The sequence below is a fragment of the Hippocampus zosterae genome, chromosome 7 (genome assembly GCF_025434085.1).
Source record: "Hippocampus zosterae strain Florida chromosome 7, ASM2543408v3, whole genome shotgun sequence".
NCBI classification, from domain to species: Eukaryota; Metazoa; Chordata; class Actinopteri; order Syngnathiformes; family Syngnathidae; genus Hippocampus; species Hippocampus zosterae.
Window position 1 is genome coordinate 26088620 of NC_067457.1, and position 17833 is coordinate 26106452.

General features: G+C 51.1%; 2 protein-coding genes and 1 long non-coding RNA gene across 8 annotated transcripts; 2 read left to right on the forward strand and 1 right to left on the reverse strand.

The window, feature by feature from the left end:
* The first annotated feature begins 2014 nt into the window (after window positions 1-2014).
* Window positions 2015-6322, forward strand: ncaldb (neurocalcin delta b). Its single transcript, XM_052070244.1, has 4 exons — window positions 2015-2199; window positions 4341-4752; window positions 5124-5229; window positions 5500-6322. Exons 2-4 carry the CDS (start codon window positions 4375-4377, stop codon window positions 5592-5594), a joined length of 579 nt encoding a protein of 192 aa, XP_051926204.1. The 5' UTR covers window positions 2015-2199; window positions 4341-4374; the 3' UTR covers window positions 5595-6322.
* On the reverse strand, window positions 5894-14382 carry grhl2b (grainyhead-like transcription factor 2b). Of its 6 annotated transcripts, none has more exons than XM_052070145.1 (16): window positions 14238-14382; window positions 12845-13034; window positions 12550-12617; window positions 12169-12475; window positions 11973-12031; window positions 11739-11895; window positions 11519-11630; window positions 9872-9966; window positions 9303-9461; window positions 8953-9010; window positions 8735-8874; window positions 8536-8573; window positions 8324-8415; window positions 7386-7471; window positions 7219-7283; window positions 5894-7116 (listed from the first exon to the last, which is right to left on the reverse strand). In XM_052070145.1, the coding sequence occupies exons 1-16, from the start codon at window positions 14255-14257 to the stop codon at window positions 7002-7004; spliced, it is 1761 nt and encodes a 586-aa protein (XP_051926105.1). In that variant the 5' UTR covers window positions 14258-14382; the 3' UTR covers window positions 5894-7001. The 6 variants fall into 6 exon arrangements, with proteins under 6 accessions (XP_051926105.1, XP_051926104.1, XP_051926107.1 ...); XM_052070144.1 differs by having other exon boundaries at window positions 11973-12028; window positions 12160-12475; XM_052070147.1 differs by having other exon boundaries at window positions 7219-7312; window positions 11973-12028; window positions 12160-12475.
* Window positions 14339-16688, forward strand: LOC127603727 (uncharacterized). Its single transcript, XR_007963115.1, has 2 exons — window positions 14339-14461; window positions 14630-16688. It is a non-coding gene; the product is annotated as an uncharacterized LOC127603727 (long non-coding RNA).
* The last annotated feature ends 1145 nt before the right edge of the window (window positions 16689-17833 follow it).

A 17833-nucleotide genomic window follows, 5' to 3' on the forward strand; every position in this document is an offset into this window, starting at 1 on the left:
TCTGGTCAAGCTTGGCTCTTAAGTCCGCCAAAGGTGACGCGGGGCGACCGCGGCGGTGAAGTAACGCGTCGGCCCGGCCTCCCTTTTTCCCATCGCACGCAAGAGTCCATCCCACCCGTGCGGTCGTATGCAAAGGGCCAAACGTGCGCATCCGTGTCCCGTCTGACACAATTGCCCCCGTGGTGCGGGTCGCCTCCGTTTTGATGTGAAGGGGGGGGGGGCGTCGGCAGTACGACTCGGGTGTTCCCTTCGCGACTGACAACACGCGGTTCCATTTGAGGAAACGCCGCCCAAGGGCAAAGAGCGCGCTTTCTTGCGGTGACTTTGAGGATCCGCCGAATGAAATGGCGCTCCAAGGTTGACGCAGAGTGCTTAGGTAAGAGATAAGCACGGCAGCACGGCAGCTCAGCGGCTCGTCTCCTCCTTTAGGATCAGCGGCCTCCGACTGCCAAGCCGCTGTTACCTAATGATGCTGCCTCGCCTCGCTCGCTGTTGCCACAAAGTGGCAAAAGGATTCACGGGCCAATTTCTCCACACTTGTCTGCCAAGGCTGGAGCATCCCTTGACATGCCTTGTCACGAGCTTTGGCTGGAATGAGAAAGACCAAAGATGGACCTTGAAACGCTTGCTGCAAGCGGGGGCGCTTCCTGCTATTTTCAAGTCATGTGCAAAAAGCTACTCGACGGCCTCGATGGCGGTAAAGCAGATCAATGCGATGCAAAGCTATTAGTCGAAGGCCGCCGCTTCCCGCCACTCGGGCCTTCTCCGCCCCAGGGGTTCCGACCGGCCCGGCGGATTAAAGGTCGCGCCGTCTTGACAACGGTGCGGCCGTGCCATGCCACTCGCGCCAAGGCCTCAATGCGGTTACGTCATTTTAACGGACGCCTTTTGAGGGTGGCGGATTATAGGCTTGGTAGCATAGATTGAGCAGATTATTGCTCGCAATGATCCGGGACAACAAATCCCACCGCTGAGGACGAGATGCAATTTCGCCGGTGGGGCCGTTTGATGAAGAGGTGGCCATTCCAAATTCATCCAAAGTCTGCTGTCTTCTTGCCATCAAAATGCAATTGAGCGCAAGGGCCTTCCGACACGAGGTCGCTAACATAACCCAAGGCTCGTCCCTTTGGGGTCACGCTCAAAGTACTGTCCAGTCGGCAAAGTGACAATCGTGCGCTACTGGCTCAAAGTCAGGTCACCGCCCCCCCCCCCCCCCCCCGCCCCACCAAAAGAATCCAAGTGAAACGACGGTAGCGGTAACCTTCAGCTGCGGCTTCACTTTTGCCTTGGGTCATTGTAATTCACGCGCTGTTGCTTTGATATGAAGTGTCGGCTTTTATTTTTGCCTTGAAAAAGTCCTCCCAACAGTATGCGGAGGGCAAAGAGCACGGCTCGTTGGAACGCGGCATTCAACGTATCGGCGCGCTCAGGCGGCTCAGCCCGCTGACTCGGCAAAAGGGAGCCAGGGCCATTCCTAAGGCCATTAGGGAAAGTCGCCCGAGAACAGCGGCCGAATAAGCCCCCGCGGCTTTGCGTCCCGCTAATCATCTTATCGCGAAGGCAAAGCGTGGCTCCAAATGTGCCCGCGCCAGGACACCTGTCCCGTACTTGCACGCCGGCTACCGTCACGAGCGGCTCCCTGCGTGTCGTCACGCAATCCTCCCAAATAACTTTGAGCAAAATCATTCAAATCATTCGCTGCTCACAAAGGGATTCATTGGAAACCAGGCCAAACTACCTGGGGGGAAAAACAACAATCATGCAACGTTCTGATTGAGCTCTCTCTCTCTCTTTCTATGTATATACTGTGTATATATGATTGACTTGATTTATTTATGATACCTTATTGACATTGGGCACATTTCGGAAATTGTACGTATGAGTCTCCCCAACTCTTCTCCATGCATCCACGCGTCGAAACGAATTTAGTTTTTGACTGGCCAACGGGGCTTCTCATTGGCTGTCTTCTGCCCACGTGACGCTCGGGCTTTGACGTCACATCTCCGAGCCTGCTCAGTTTGCGACGCGCGCGCTCGGTCACAAGCGAACGACGAGTGCCGGAGTTTGGATCGCGGCCTCCCGTGTGGCTTCCTCGTCGTCTCGGAAACTTTTGGGGGGTTTCGCCCACTTTGTTATGGGCCACTAAAACCATTTTTTTTCTCTCCCGGAGGCCCTTCCGCACAGCGACTTGAAAGCCAGGTAAGCCCCCCCCCCGACCCCGGTCTCCGAGGCACTTTGCTAGCTTCCCGGTACTTTGGTGAATACGCGGCGACGCGAACGGGTCGATGCTGCAAAGTTAGATCAAGTTCACTGGCGCGTTATGTACTCATCTCGCAGCGGATTTACTTTGGCCTAATGGGATGAGGCTGCCGCTCTTCTCGCTACTTACGAAGCCCCGAGAAGGAGACGTGCTTTTCCGCCCCCCGTCAATATACATAGTTGGGTCAAGAAAAAAAAACGTGCTTACAAGTCTTGAGTATTTTCATTCACCGGGTCAAAGTTCCGAAGGGTCCACGAATGCAGGCACCAAAGCTGTGCGGTTTTGCTCCCATCGCGCTGTCAAGTGACGACTTCCTGTGGTGTAAAGGTAGCATCTCGAAAAACGCTTCCACAATCGGAACCTTTTATCGTTCACCGAAGGTCCAGCGTTCGGCAACGCGGCGCGATAGCGGTTAGCACAAGTGTCTTTCCGTTTTGAGGTTCGGGATTCCAATCAGTTCAGGGACTCTACTTAGGCGTGAACGCAACCGGAGCTCATTTGGCTGGTGGACCTCGACCCCTGGGCCCCTGGGCCCGGGTCGGGCGAGAGAGGCCGTCGCAGTCGGGATGAAGCGCTCTCAAAAATATTTGGTGTGGAAATGGGGTTTGCGTTTTCATTCGTCTGAGAGAAAGCGGAGCTGAAACGACCCCCTGGGGAGACTCAATTGCACTCATGCACGGAGATGGAAGTTTAGTTGCGCACGGCCGCCTGATGGCGTGGCCACCCACCGAGGCTTCCGGGAAGCGCGCTCCACTGCGGCCCATGACACAGTCTTGCAAAGACTGAAATGGTAACTCGCAAACAAAAATAGGAAGCCCCAAAACATCACCAAAGTCAGACGGACCAACACAAAAAGCTATCGCGCCGGCCCATACTGCCCCCCCCCGCCCCCTCTGAAGACTTCAGGATAAATCTGAGCACGGGTTCCATTTGTGTCACGCGGGCCGAGTGGCGGTTTTGGTGCGGCCCGACGCTTCCCGAAATCCGTTTGGGCCTGGACGGCGGCGGACGCGACCCCGCTCCCGTTTCAAAGCGACAGTGGCCTCTTTGTGCTACTCGCCGGCGGTTTGCCGCCGCCGTTCGTCCCGTCGACCTTGCAGATGTCGACCTCGACGCTTTTTGGGCCTCATAATGGCGCCTCTGTTGCCAGGATCCCTCCCCCCCCAAAGCAAATGCCGCAACATGGATCATGCGTCGCCTTGTGACAACGCTTGTTTGTTTAAAAGTATCAAGAGTGACGTGGCGGCAAAGCCGGCGTCAGGAAGTGAGACAGGAAGCGCTGCGAGCGCTGACAACGGCGGCGTGATCTCGCCGTACGCACTCCTTAAAGGCAATCTGACATTCGGATCTATCGGGAGGTTTGCGCTCTTCAAGTGTTGCTCGGAAATATGCTCAAGGGATGCCACCGGAGCGGGCGCGTGGACTCGCTATGACGGTCACATGAAGATTCCTTGCGCCCCCCCCCCCCCCCCTGTCATGCGCTCGCCGACCTCGCTTTCCAGAGGGTGGGGTGGGGGCGGGGGGATTAACTGCGGCGCTCTTTGGTTGGGCTTTACCCGCAGGATATAAATGGAGACTCCTGCCGGTGATGTAAGAGCGAGACGACATGTTCAGGGCGAGACGCAAAGTCCGCAAGGGCCACAACGCAACAAGCTCTTTGCTACTTGGAGGCCCCACAGCTTTTCACAAAAGGCCTCGGGGCCAGACAGGTCCAGGAACGGATCTCGTCTCCCTCCCCGTGGGAAACCACACTTGTCGTGTCTCGCAAAATAGTTGAAGCTAGTGGCGGGGATGGAGGGAAGCGCTTACGTAACACGGTCCGGCTTGTCCCGCGAGCGCGGCTAAGAGTCTTAGCCGTCGAGGGGGCGGAAATAGCATCTCCTCGCTTCTTCTTTTGGAACGGCCAATTCCGCTCGGGAATCAAAAGCGCGCGGCGCGGCCCGGCGTTAGCCCGCGTGCGCTAGCTTTGCTGTCTCGAGCCCAGGCCGCCTTTTCTCCGCCGAAGCCGAGACGGCAAAAGCGCGGAGAGAGAAAAAAGTCCGTTTGAATGGCTTTGGACGCTGTTTGGCATTGTCCTCAGCCGCCCGAAAGCGTCCAGCCAGCCGTCCGCCGCCATGGGGAAACAGAACAGCAAGCTGCGTCCCGACGTCATGCAGGACCTGATGGACAACACGGACTTCACGGAGCACGAGATCAGCGAGTGGTACAAGGGCTTCCTGCGGGACTGCCCCAGCGGCGCCCTCTCCATGGAGGAGTTCAAAAAGATCTACGCCAACTTCTTCCCCTACGGCGACGCCTCCAAGTTCGCCGAGCACGTCTTCCGCACCTTCGACGCCAACGGCGACGGCACCATCGACTTCCGGGAATTCATCATCGCGCTGAGCGTCACGTCCCGCGGCCGCCTGGACCAGAAGCTCAAGTGGGCCTTCAGCATGTACGACCTGGACGGCAACGGCTACATCAGCAAGGCCGAGATGCTGGAGATCGTCACGGTGAGCGTTGCTTTCTTCATCTTTGGCATATGAACATTAGAATGTTGAAAACTTTTTTTTTTTACGCGTGCGTTTGTTTCGATCGAAGGCGTTTTATCTGGCGATCCAGATTGCCGTTGGATTCTCGCCCGGCCCCGTCCGCCGGACAAGTTTGGGCGGATAAAAACTTGATTGACTTGATTAAGAGACAACACAAAATAAAAGTAAATGACTCACCCGGGTCTCGGCGCGCAGCCCCCCCCCCCGCCCCCTCCAGTAAAAAACCCGGAGGTCGCAAAGTACTGGCAAAGCGCGCCCTCTGGCGGTTGCTGCAACCTTGTGCAAGAAGTCCTTTGTGAAAAACGCCTTGGCGGGTGTCCCCTCCCCCACAGGCCATTTACAAGATGGTCTCTTCGGTGATGAAGATGCCGGAGGACGAGTCGACGCCTGAGAAGCGCACCGAGAAGATCTTCAGGCAGATGGACACGAATCAAGATGGTGACATTTCTCTCTTCCCCCCCCCCCCCCCCTCCCCTCCATAATTTAGTTTAACCCCTGCAAAAGCTTCCTGATCTTATTTTGAAATGATCGTTGTTAAATGGTTGCTTTATCATCAAAGACTGCTTTCCCTCATACAAGTGGCATACATATCCTCGGAGCATCATGTCTTCTTTTTTTTCCTTTTTCTCACAAACTTGAATTAGCATAAAATTCTGATGCTTTCCCCCCCGCAGATTCTGACTTTCTTCTTTGTTTTGTTTTATTTAGGTAAGTTGTCCCTGGAGGAGTTTGTGGAGGGCGCCAGGAACGACCCATCCATCGTTCGGCTGCTGCAGTGCGACCCGAGCGGCGCCGGCCAGTAGGCGGCCGGCTCGCTTCTCTCTCTTCCTCTCACCCACTTCTTTTTTTTTTTTGTTAGTTCATCATTGAAAATGACCAATATCATTTGAAAGGACACATTTGAAGGACCGTATTGCCGTACGCGCAGGACTTGTTTTAAAAAAAAAAAAAAAGAGTGGATTTGGCGGGTACGGAAGTGCACTGAACCCCTGTTTGCTGCTGTGCTTTTTGTGTTGGAAAGATTCAGTGAACCACAACTACTGGAAGTGGAGCATCGTGACAAATCTTTATTTTATTGTGTTTTTCATTTCTGAAAGATGTGAATTTCTGAAGGAGGAATGTTACAGTCGAGTCCCAAATGAGCAGCACGCCAGCTGGACATTTAGAGATATATTCATACAAAAAGAATCTTTTGTTCCTCTGCGGTTTTGTTTCTTTTTAGAATTTCAACAAAATGCACCAACTAGGAGCTCGGCGCTGGTGGTGCAAAAAAAAGATTATTTTTTTTTGTTTGTAATTGTCCGGTAAAGTCTGACTTGTGAACATAAATACATTTTGTAGATACATTTATTTAAAATTGTAAAGAATTGTATTGTAACTAATTTAAACGATATCACTTCAACTCGAAATGTTATAGTCGATGCTTATTCATCTTTTCAACGAGTAAAATTATTTTTGTAATGATTTTCCAGTTGAAATTTGTTTTATGCTAATGTATTTTTACCAAATAAAAATACAATCGTTTCAACTATTCAATGACATTTCTCAAAACATTTGGCAATTTTTGTCAGTTGTATCATTTTCAAAATAATTGCGTTTTCCGCCAGATACATTTTCAAAGATTTCATGAATTCTATATCATTTTATATTGTTACCGACTGTAGGATGTCCGTTTTGTCATTCAAATAAAGACAATAGGGCCAAGGGTCGTTTTTTGTCGGTCCTGAAAAAAAAAATACCCGCAAAATGCGCATAAAACTCAAAGTGGCAATAAACACGCGTGACGGTCGATGCGTTTGTCTCAGATTTCCACGGCACGTGTCTTTATTCACATCTTGGCATGTGCTGACGTGAATCTTGACATTGTTGTATTTAGAAAAGTCCCGCAAGGGCTCTCATTGAGGGCGACTTGCTGGGAAATCGCTGAAATGTGAAGTATTGTACTTGAAATCCATGGATGCACACACACACACACACACAGACATTTCAAGAAAAGAAATAAATAATGCAACTAAATAAACAAATCACGGTGGGCAGGCAAAGAAGCCGCTAACGAAGAATGAATGAGGGCGAAATGCTTCCATGATGACGAGGGGACTAAGCGATCCAAATGGAGTACGCACACCGTGACAAGTGACGCCATGATTGCGGCGATGACTCGGCGCAAGAGTAGCCCGCCGTCTTCAACTTTTTTTCCATGCGCGTGCGGTTCAGATTTCGGTCAGCGTGACCTTGTAGGTGTCGGCGTAGCTCTCGATGTGCAGGATAAACGTGTCCTCGTTGGAGTAGTGCTCGATGATATTGTCGTCCATGTTCACCAGGATGCTGGACAAAACCGGAAAAAAAAAGGCAGCTTTGAGCATACTGGCGCAAGAAAAAGTGGAATGAAAGACAACTTATGCGAAACCCGATTGTTGGTTGGTTCACCCTTTTTTGCTTTTCTTGTAGACTTTGGTCATCTTCTCGGCGGTCACGCCGTACTTCTCCGATATCTGTGACCCAAATGAAAATGCTGACTGTGCTGTTTTGACGGAGAAAAAAAAAAGAAAAATGTCGAAAGAGGGGAGGAAGATAAAATGGCGGCCGCCACTCACTGCCTCCAGCAGGCCTCGCAGCGTCGGCGACTTGAGCATGAGTGCGTCAAACACCTCGTCCGTCTCCTTGCGGACGTACAGCAGCACTGCGACAAGACAAATGCTGAGTCTAAATAACTTATTTATTATGGCAGAGTTTTGAACCAATCCTATTTCAGCTAGCTTGTGTTGCCAGGTAAATTAAACTTGCTCGGGGCCATCAGATTAAACAGAGCGAGCACCTGTGCGCTGTAAATGAACGGGCACAGTCAGCTTGCAATAGCCAATCAGATCACCAGTCTGCGCACCGGGGCCAGCTGGAAGGGTTTACGTCACTGGACGTGCGCGTTCGCTGATTGGATGAGCGCCTGCTAGGGAGAGCCTGCATTTTGACCCAAAATGGCCGAAGGAGAAGATGTTGATGTGCTTGCAGGACTACTTTCCACACCATTTTCAGGACAGACCTTCCGCTGGATTTACCCATTGATGTTGTTTTAGCAAGGCAGCAAGGAGACATCAGAGCACGGCTGGCCACTTACAAGCGACGGCGCGTTTCAAAACGTTTGGGGACACTCGCGTAGGTCTGCAGCTCAGTGAACAGGCACGATGTTGGTGAGTAAATGAATTTTCTTTTACATTTCTTCTTGTTATTTTATTTCGTTAGTATTAATGGTCACCAAATCAAATGACAAAGATACAAAAATCATCAGTATCAAATAACTCATGCACTAAAGTTCGTTCACTCTCAGCTGCTCAACATCGTCAGTAATTTGCTTTTTGGACAATATCTGTCAATGTATTTTCCTGCTCTTAATTGCAAATGCATACTTGATGGTTTCAAACGCTCCTGAAATGAAGTGCTGCCAGACGAGCCGATGTTGTGTTGGTGTGTGTGACGTCACTGAAGGCCTAAGGTTGAAATGCACGGCCCGCCACAGGGTACGGCGGCCATTTTCTACCTCTCTTGTGCGCTTCCTCCTTGATCTGTTTCTGCGGCGACGGACACAAGTCGTCCTCGGCCGGCCGGAACATCCTCTTCACCAGCACGCTCCTGGCGCGGACGGACATTGTCATGACAAAGATTCATTTGCTTTGTCTCCGTGTTAGCGCATCTCATTTGCATCGCTCTTTGAGCCCATGTAAATGACACTTCCTGTTTGGGCGCACTCACCCTTCTCGCTCCATTTCCTCCGTGTTGAAGGTGAACACCTGAAAACAAAGCTTTTGTTACATCATCTGCATACATACATGTAGATCTGTGTGTGTGTGTGTGTATAAAAATATGCATATTTCCCCAGTGTGGGACAAATAAGGTTGACCTTATCTACAGACAGACGGAGAGAAGCGAGAGTTTTGGAGGCAGAGCGTACCTGTCCGGCCCTCTGAAGGTTTCCAAAGTGGACGTCGGGGATGAAGAGGACAGGTTGCGCTTCCAGGTCGGTCACGGTCTTGAAATAGGTGGTGTCTGACTTCTTGGGTACCGCGATGACGCCCACGGCGCCATCTTTAGCTGCGCGGCGAAGGAGAAGTGCTTCACGGCTTCTGCTTAATCCGCTCATGAAGTCGGCTTCGTGGTGAGACTCGGTACCTTTGGATTTCTTGCGGGACAGCTTCCTCTCTTCGTCTCTGATCTTGCGCTCTGCTCCCTGAAAGACGTCGTGAACTCAAATGGAGGCAGGATGCGAGCCAAAGAAGGAACGCGGTGTGGCCGCAAGAGGGAGCTCTTGTGCCGCGATCCGAACCAAAGTACCGCATTGGGTTTGGTTTGAGACCGTCGCTTTCACGTGTTGTTTGAATGGACAAGCCCCGAGCCCCACCCCCACGCCCCCTCCCCCCACTCCATATGGAAAAATAAATGGCAGCCTTGACATGTGAAGGGCCGTCTTATTCTATCCGGGGGGGGGGGGGGCCGCGATGCAACGTATGGCGGCGTCTGACCTTGTCACAGAAGACCTTGATCTGCGAGTAGGCCCTGTGCAGAGGCTTGTTGCTGCGGTTGTTGTAGCTGTACGTGTCGATCTGGATCATGAGAGGGAGACCCTTGACGCCCTTCTGCGACGAGAAGTCCGTACTCAGGCAGTTGACCGTGATGAAGATCTAACGGACGGCACATTGGCGGTGTCATTCGTGGCGTGTCGCGGGAGGGGAACGGGAAGTCGCGAGGGGGTTCTTCCTCTTGCCGTTGCGTGCCGCTCGTTTAAAAGTCTCAACCATTCCTGACTCAGTGGTCCACTTTGCGCTTGTTTGCCAACAACCGAGTCGGAAAAAAAAAAAAAGACAAAGAAGTAAAAGAAAAAACCTGTCCTGCCGCTTTTGATTTCCCGAGCCGCCTCTGGCATTCTTAAACATGCCCGACCGGTTTGCATGTCAATAACGGAAATGTCGTCGGATTTCAAATTCTCCGTCGGCATTTTTCCGTCCACTGATTGGTTGCAATTTGCAATCATTCTCCCCCCCCCCCCCCCCCCAATTTTCATGTTATTTGAATGTCCAGTAGTTGTTCTCACCTTGGCCTCTTCGTTGACATCCCACGTGAAGGAGATGGCGTTGTAGGCGATTTCTTCGATGTTGCCAATGGTGTTGAAGCTCTCCTTGTAGTCGGCTGGAAGGAGAATCGCAGCGTAAAAAAAAGGAGGTGGGGTGGGGGGGAGGGACACGGAGTGGTCATTAAAAGTCACAATCAGGTAGCCATTGTTTGTTCCTGATAAGCAATCCAACGGCGCACGCTTCCATTTGGGCAAGCCGGAGCCTTATCGGGCCCGGACAAACAAAGTCTTTGGCTTCAAAAGGCCGCCGGGAGACCCTTTTGATGGCCGCCGAGCAAACGGGAGTGTCTCAGGAATTCTCAAATAATGGAGGCCCTTTCACAGCTGACAATGTTTTCTAAGGGTCAGAAGCGGCACCATCGCCGGCTCGGGTGTGAAAGCGACGGGCGGAGGAATTCCAGGCGCTTTCCTCTTTTGGCGTCCGGGCGGCCCTTTTGTGGCCCTCGGCGGCAATATTCTGCCTTGGCCGGATTCGGCGCCAAAGGCGAAGGCCCGCCCAGGTCCTCCGCGCGCCGTCTCTGATGTGGAAGAGGCGACCGGGCATTTGCGCACCAACCTTCAAAACAGATCAACTGTTTGCCGGTGGGGGGGGGGGGTCTGGGGATTGTCTTTATACAATCCTTGCTCCGCAACAGGTGCACAATGGAGACGGGAAACGAAAAGCCCTGAGCTGATGTATTGGGTGACGTGGCCCCAGGCATCGGGCCCGGGCCCAGGCCCTCCTTTGCTGCTATTCAAATGTGCTCAACTGCCGGTTTCGGGTTGCATCCGCCCAGCGCAAAGGCCTGCCGAGTCGCCCGTGGCCTGTGATTTAGCTTCCCGTCAATCTGCGCTCGGCTTGCGCCGCAGTTTCGCTTGTGAGGTCAGTGGGAAAATCTCCCGTCGGGATGCGCTACGCACTCGACCACCTTTCCGGGATCCAAAATGCGCAATGAGTTCTTCAGCCATTTGTGGTTAAAAAATTGTCAGCGTCGGGAAGGTTTTTCAGTTCTGGCCGACACTTCGGAGGTTGGAAATGGCAGCGTTTCTATTTCTTGATTGTGTGGAACGAGGTGAGAAATGAAAAAGTTCAATGAAACGCATTGTCCAAAAATAGATGGCAGAATGGGCGCCTTTGCGTCAAAGCGCATGTTTGTCGACGGTCAAGCATGAACTATCCCCGCCATGTCCATGAGGAAAATCTTTCTTTGGAAGGGACCGAGCATCTTCACATTCCGCTCCCTGTCCCGACAAGCCGCGTGTGCGAGTCTACGTGTGTGTGTGTGTGTGTGTGTGTGCGCGCGCGAGTGTGTCACATACTTGAAAACGTTTCGTGGCGCTCGCAGGCCTCAGCTTGTCAAACACACCATCAAATCTCACACACACACACATCAGCATAGTGGAGTTGTTCCAGCAACAATTCACTATTCTTCAGGAGTGTGCGCGTGTGTGTGTGCGTGTGTGTGTGTGTGTGTCATGGTGGCTGTTTGGCCCGAAGGCGAGCAGGCAGTGAGCAGGGTGGGGGCCTGTTTGCTCTCAGTGCGCGGGCCTTTTTTTCCCCTTGGCTTTTTCAACGGAGCGAGCGCATTCCAGCATTGGACTCGGGGGGGCAAAGGAAAGCGGGCTCACCGATGTCCAGGACTCGTTGCTTGGCCGTGTGCTGGCGCGAGTGCCAGTACTTCCAGTATTTCAGCTGCTCGTCTCGGTTTTTGTCCTCGCTGAACACCACCATGATCACACTCTGAGACAAAACACCGCTCGGACGTCAGGTCAAAGTGCCAAAGTGGCCATTTACAGCCCGTATGTTTTGCAATCTCCCCCCCCCCCCAAAAAAAGAGGCGTGGCTCACCCGCACTTTGCTGATGGGGTGTCGTAGGCGCTGGTTGGCGCTCAGCTCGTTGAGGGTGACGGCGTAGAACTGGCCCTTGTTCAGGTAGGTCATGGGGCCCTCACCCTGCTTCTGGCGTAGCGAGCGGGCCGCGTCCAGCGCGTAGCGGAAGCCGTCGCTGCAACGTCACCAGGCTCGTCGGAACAAAAAAAAAAGGGGGGGGGGGCCCTCTTTGCCCGGCGGGCGGTGACTTACGCCGCGTCCTCCTGGAACAAGAAGTCGTCCGACGCCAGCGACGAAGGCGTGTGGTACTTCTAGAAAGAAAAACACCAAAAGACAATGACGCCGACGGAGCTTTTCATCCCCCCCCCCACTTTGAAAAGGAAATCTCTCAGCCCCGTGAAATCATCTCAAGGACCCGAGCTTGGACGGATGGCCAAACATTTCTCACCGCGTCCTCGTCGAACGGGGAGCTGTCCGGCGGGCTGCGCCGGTCCTCCTTGGCGTAGGAAGCGCGGCCGCCGGCCGTCACCTCGTAGGGGCTCTGCTCGTAGACCGCCCGGGACGCCTCCTCGCCGTCCGGCCGGTAGTGGAGCGCGGCGAGGGTGGGGGCGTAGACCACGGGCACGTGGGACTCGGCCTTGGCCGGCCCGCCGGGGTGCTCGGCGTTGAGCGACAGGTTGACGGGCACCGACTTGAGAACCTGGACGCGCTTGTCGGACGCCTCGGCCTCGGCGCCGCCGGGGTGGCCGGCCGACCTGGACAAACGCGCAGCCGGCGTGACGGAAACCGTGCGCCGCTCTTTCTTTGGCCGTTTGGCCCGCCCACCAACCTTTTCTCCCGCTCTTCCGTTATTTCCGGAACCTTGGGGGCCGTCAGGAGTCGCTTTTCTTTGGGAACCTGCAAGACAACACGCCGATCACCGTTCACGGTGGAGATGGAAAGTCCCCCGCCGCCCCCGTTCAAATACTGATCATTTTTGAAATCCCATCCACGTGAACTCTAATCAAAGAAAAAATTGCAAAATTTGGCCGTCGGCTTCAAAGTCGTGCACTAGAACGGCCCAACGTTACTTCGGGTGCGCGGCGACTCCCGTTTTGCACGCGTTCCGACGGTCACCGAGAGACCTTGTAGTAGTCGTAGAGGAGGCCCAGGGCGTTGGCGCTGTCCTCGTCGCCGTTGATGCTCATCATGGCCTTGGTGGCGGCCGTCAGCGGGTTCTCCAGGTACGAGCGCCATGCCTCGTCCTCGCTGGTGTAGGCCCGCCGCGCCGCCGGACAGGAGCTCTCGTTGGGGACCACCACCACCAGACGCTTGCTGGGCACACGCCGCGGCCGCTTTAGCAATGAATAAGTTCGGATCGGGGCCCGAGTAGCGCCTTCAAATCGGACCGCGAGCAAAGGGGAATCCGCGGAGCCGATTCCCCGGGGAATCGGACGCCGCTCTTGGAGGGAAAACAAAGGGCTTGGGAAAAATGTTGGATTCTCATCAGGAATTTCATCATGGGGGGGGGGGGGCCCTTCCGATCTTGCTTCTCACTTGCTTGCGTGCCGCGTCACGTGCGAAAGTCTCAAGCTCACTGCAGCTTGAGTTTGGCTGCGTGTCCACCGCCACACGTTACACAATGCGAGATGTAAATTGGCGGTCGCGCCTTTCAATAACACTTCCAAGAAAGCCCTGAAAGCAAATGAGAACCGGACGTCCGCGCGGCCGGTTTGACGGCAGGTTTGGGCTCATGGCGAATGTGCTGCGCCCCTTGCCGAGTGTTTGCCTTTCAGACATCGCCGTGGCCGCCATGCAGGCATTGAACAATGTGTCGGCGCGGGCCACGGATGTTTTCACGAAATTTGGTAGTCAGGTGGCATTTATTTTGAAAAATGCCCACAACATATATAGAAATATGTGACATCTTTTTGAGAGATTTTTTTTCTATAAATGAGGAAAATGGCGATTTTTAAAAAATGAACTATTAACTTTATTGACTATTTTGCCCCCCCACCCGCCCTCCACAGTCATTCAGTCAAATCAAGCGAATGTCATCACCCAATTATTAAATATGTACAAAATAATCACTGTTCAAAGTCGCATCAGATCTTAAAATTGCACATTCCAAGTTTGAGCAAAATGAGTTGAAATTGGGGAGCTTGACGGCATTGCCCACACAGTCTTCTTGATGAGTAATCACACGCTATTAATGTGCAATGTAAAATGCAAATATTGAAGTTTTAAAAAACTAACAAAACAACAACGTCCGTGCATGTTCAAGATATTTTCATTGCCCCCACTCCCCTCAAAAAAACCGGGGAATCCAAACCAAACGTCCCTCCAAAACTTTACATCATCAGACATCCACAAGTATTGTAAAAATGACTAGTAAGCGACTGTTTCTGAAATGCAAGACGTGCTTTGAATGATTTTCCCCAAAAAGGATTCCAAAGTAACGAAGAAAAATAGTGGGGGTCGGGGATCCCCCCGCCCTCCCCAGTATCAAAGATCGTCTCCGCGGGCGTGATCACTTACTTGTCTGTCTCCTGTGACATAGTTCACCTCCTCTCCCCGGCTCGGTGCCTGGTAGAACTGGACTTTCAAGTCGGAGCAGGTGATAAGAGCGAGCGGGTTGGCAGAAGTTGGCGTACAGGTAAGTCCACTTTTCTTTTTTTCCCCCCCACCCCGACTGTTTTTTTTTTTTAGTTCCTCCTCCTGTCACTCGCGCACCGCCACCCTCCGGTGTCTCTTCCCCGCAGGTAAAGCCCGCGTTTTTTGTTTAGTACCCCTCCCTCCGCTTCCTTTCCGTCCACAAAAGTCGACTTTAGCGCTTTATCGCGATGTCAACATGATTCATACACACGTCAACACGGCGATGTTTGTATTTGGCGTCGCTAATCGTTAAGCTTTGGGAAATTCTTTCACAGGCGAGCGAAGGGAAGGTGAGGTCGTCGCTGATTGGCTGCCCGCGGCCAGGAGAGCCGACTGCTGATTGGCTCAAAGTGCGGGACAAGCAGTTAAAGGACACGCCTCCTCCTTCGCCGCGAATCTCGATTTTTGGGTATTTATACATTTCTTTCATGACATTTTTTAATGATTTTGGCGGGTATTTTATCTAACAAAATTAAATATGAGTTAAGAAGAAATCTGATTTACAAAAAGTTGTGTAATTATCAATAAATGAACTGTACATTTTTTTAAAATAGAATGCATTATACTATTACAGTAAACAATTGCCCATAAAATGCAAAAATATTACTGTAGGACACCATTTTGTATGTTTTATTTTCACAAATCCAATAATATAAAAAGTCTACACATATTTGTAAGACATGGAGAGAGAGAGAGAACATTATAAAACATTTCAAAAAGCATGAATGACAGCCACAACCTGGAAAAATGTAATATATTTGACAGGGAACTTAAACATGAAGCGAGCAAATGTTATTGCGCAAGTGTGCACACCCACCGAGAACTGGTGATGTCATTGTGTTCAGAATGACCCAATTAAATTCCAACATATGTACTTAGTGTTGCATGTTTACAGTTACTTAGTGACAGTTGCTGACTTACTTACAGTTCAGAATGAACCAATTTGGTGCAAAGTCATGTGAAGTGGGAGTCGGCACACACCTTCCACCATTTAAACTGCCACAGATGAACCCCCAAAGAAGGTCAACTTTATCTTCATCATTATCATTTTACATCCTCTCTCTAAAAACTTGCATTGTTTTTTTTCACTCCAGGGGATTGTGGAGAGTACGGGTTATAGGTCACACTGATGGCGGGGAAAATTTTCAGGTGATTTGTCTTGGTCTCGTTTCTATACAACAAAAGCATTGCATTTCAATTGCTGTGGAGTCTTTTTATATCCGCTGCCGTTGGTTAATTGGCTGCAAATAACTTCATTAGGAAGAATACAATTAGCTTACAAACAAGTATCTGTTTGAAAACTCAAATGTGGGCCTCGGGGCACAAAAGCTTGCCCACCACTACAGAGTAAAGAGGAAATAAAGGCAGCGGTGCTGGTGATGGGGGGCGGGGGCTGTCATTAGTTGACACAATGCCATTGTCCCTTTAATGAAGCCATTGTATGAGCACATCACAGTGTTTGGGATCAGCCAGGCCGACAGCAAACAATGCAGGTGCATGTTTGTCTCCTACACTCACCACCTCAATGCTAATTCAGTCCTGTTTATTTAGCTTCAAAGTTCACGTCGGAGGCATGCACCGCGACCACTACATCATAAGTAACAACAGGAAAAAAATGTGTCCACTTTTTTTTTTGGACTGTCATTTGTTGTTGTTATTTTAGCAAAACGGTTTGGATGCTTGCAAGCTGTTGACAGGATAAATAGACAGGCACATTTGCTTGTGAAAGCCTCCGGGTGATCGTGTATGGAAACTTTTTTTTTTTTTTTTAAGGAAAGGTTTCAGCTTCAGTTTAACGGCCAGTGGTGTCATCCCCTTGTGTGCGTGTATGAGACACAGCCATGTTCTTCTCGTCTCATTTGTTTCCCAGAGCAGCTGGGGCCTTTTCGGCGCGCTCTGTGTTGTGTGTGCTAGATAAATACAGGTGGAGTCCTTTTTCTTCCCAGCAGCACACAAACACAACATGGGGAGCGGGAGGCAGAGTTGAAGGTGTTCACAATAAATGCAATAGTAAACCAGTGGCAGGCAAACTTTACAGAGCTCAAGGGTCCATATTTGATTTATAGAATGGACAGAAGAAGCACAAAAGAAATGTTAAGAAAAGCCTCCTCAAACATCGGAACTCTTGATGTCGGGGTTGATCATGTACGCTTTAAATAATGGCGGGTCATAGATAGTCTCAAACTTTCCCGTCGTTGCCATGTGACATTGTGACAGTTGAAACCGTGCGACTCCAAGCAAGCAAGGGCAAGACTGAGACGTCGGCCGCCAAGACACTGCTCTAGAATTCCCTTTTCCATGCCTCCTCCTGCCTTCTGCGTATGGGGGGTGGGGTGGGGTGGAGAGAAAAAAATCGTACATACCAAACGTGTTTTTTTTTTGTACTTGTTGGGACTCGGCCCCTGGATTGGGAGTCAATCTGTTTGGCAGCTCCAGAACCACGAGCGAGTGCAGGCAGGTGCAATGGAAGCATTTATCCTGCACGTGAAAAGAAGGACAAAGACAATTTCACTCAAATATCCTTCAAAATCGCCACATCCCAGGTGTAAGAGACCATTCAGTGTGGCTGAAATGGTCAAAATGGGAGTGAATTCACAAATTAAGTTGTTGGAATAATCATGGAAAATAAAAAATCATGGAAAATTGTGAGTCAAATTAAGTGCAGCCCTCAAGCACAAAAGTCTGCACACCCTGATTCAAAGAATATCACATCGTGCAAATTGTTGTTGTTGTGGTTTGCGTTAATGTGCCGCCCGTGCGCGGTTCGACTGGTTGTGGCAAAACCGGTTGGTGGGAAACGGGAGGGAGAAAACGTCAGATGAGGAAGGTTAAGAGGCCCTCTTCCTCTTCCGGTTGGGAACGGGTGAGGCGGTAACCTTTCACGTGACGTGATTGAGGTAGTAAAATGTGGATTTGGGGGGCGTTCGGGGAAGGGACTAAAAGACATTACATTTGTTATCAAAGTTTGTGCTCATTTAGCCGGTTTGTTGAGCCGGTCAGTCGTGCACCTCCATGTTTTTACAATATGTCACTGTGTCCGCCATATTGGATGTGACAGACCTGATTGTGGCGTAAACCAATCAAAAAATGTCATCAAGCAACAACTGACCGAGTTAATGCCGCTTGTTCACCCATTCATACCCACAAACAGTTGGACATTTTGTGAAACGGATCGATGTCCACCAAATTCTGCTCCATTGGAAATTTTTAAGTGATCGTGTTTGTTTTTGCTGAAGTCTACCGGAACACAATGCAGTGAAGGTCCCCAACTAAGCTGGAATAGATGTGAACGGAGCAGTTGTTTGTCGGTTTATAATGAACGTGACGTCTTGCTCGCCTGTCAACATTTCACATTGTATGATAAGATTGAAATAAGAGGACTCTGGTGAGACAAAATTCGATGGTTTGGCTTATTCTTTGAGTGTTTCAATATCGGGTGGTCCAGTGGTTAATACCGCTTATCCTCACTAGGGTGTGCT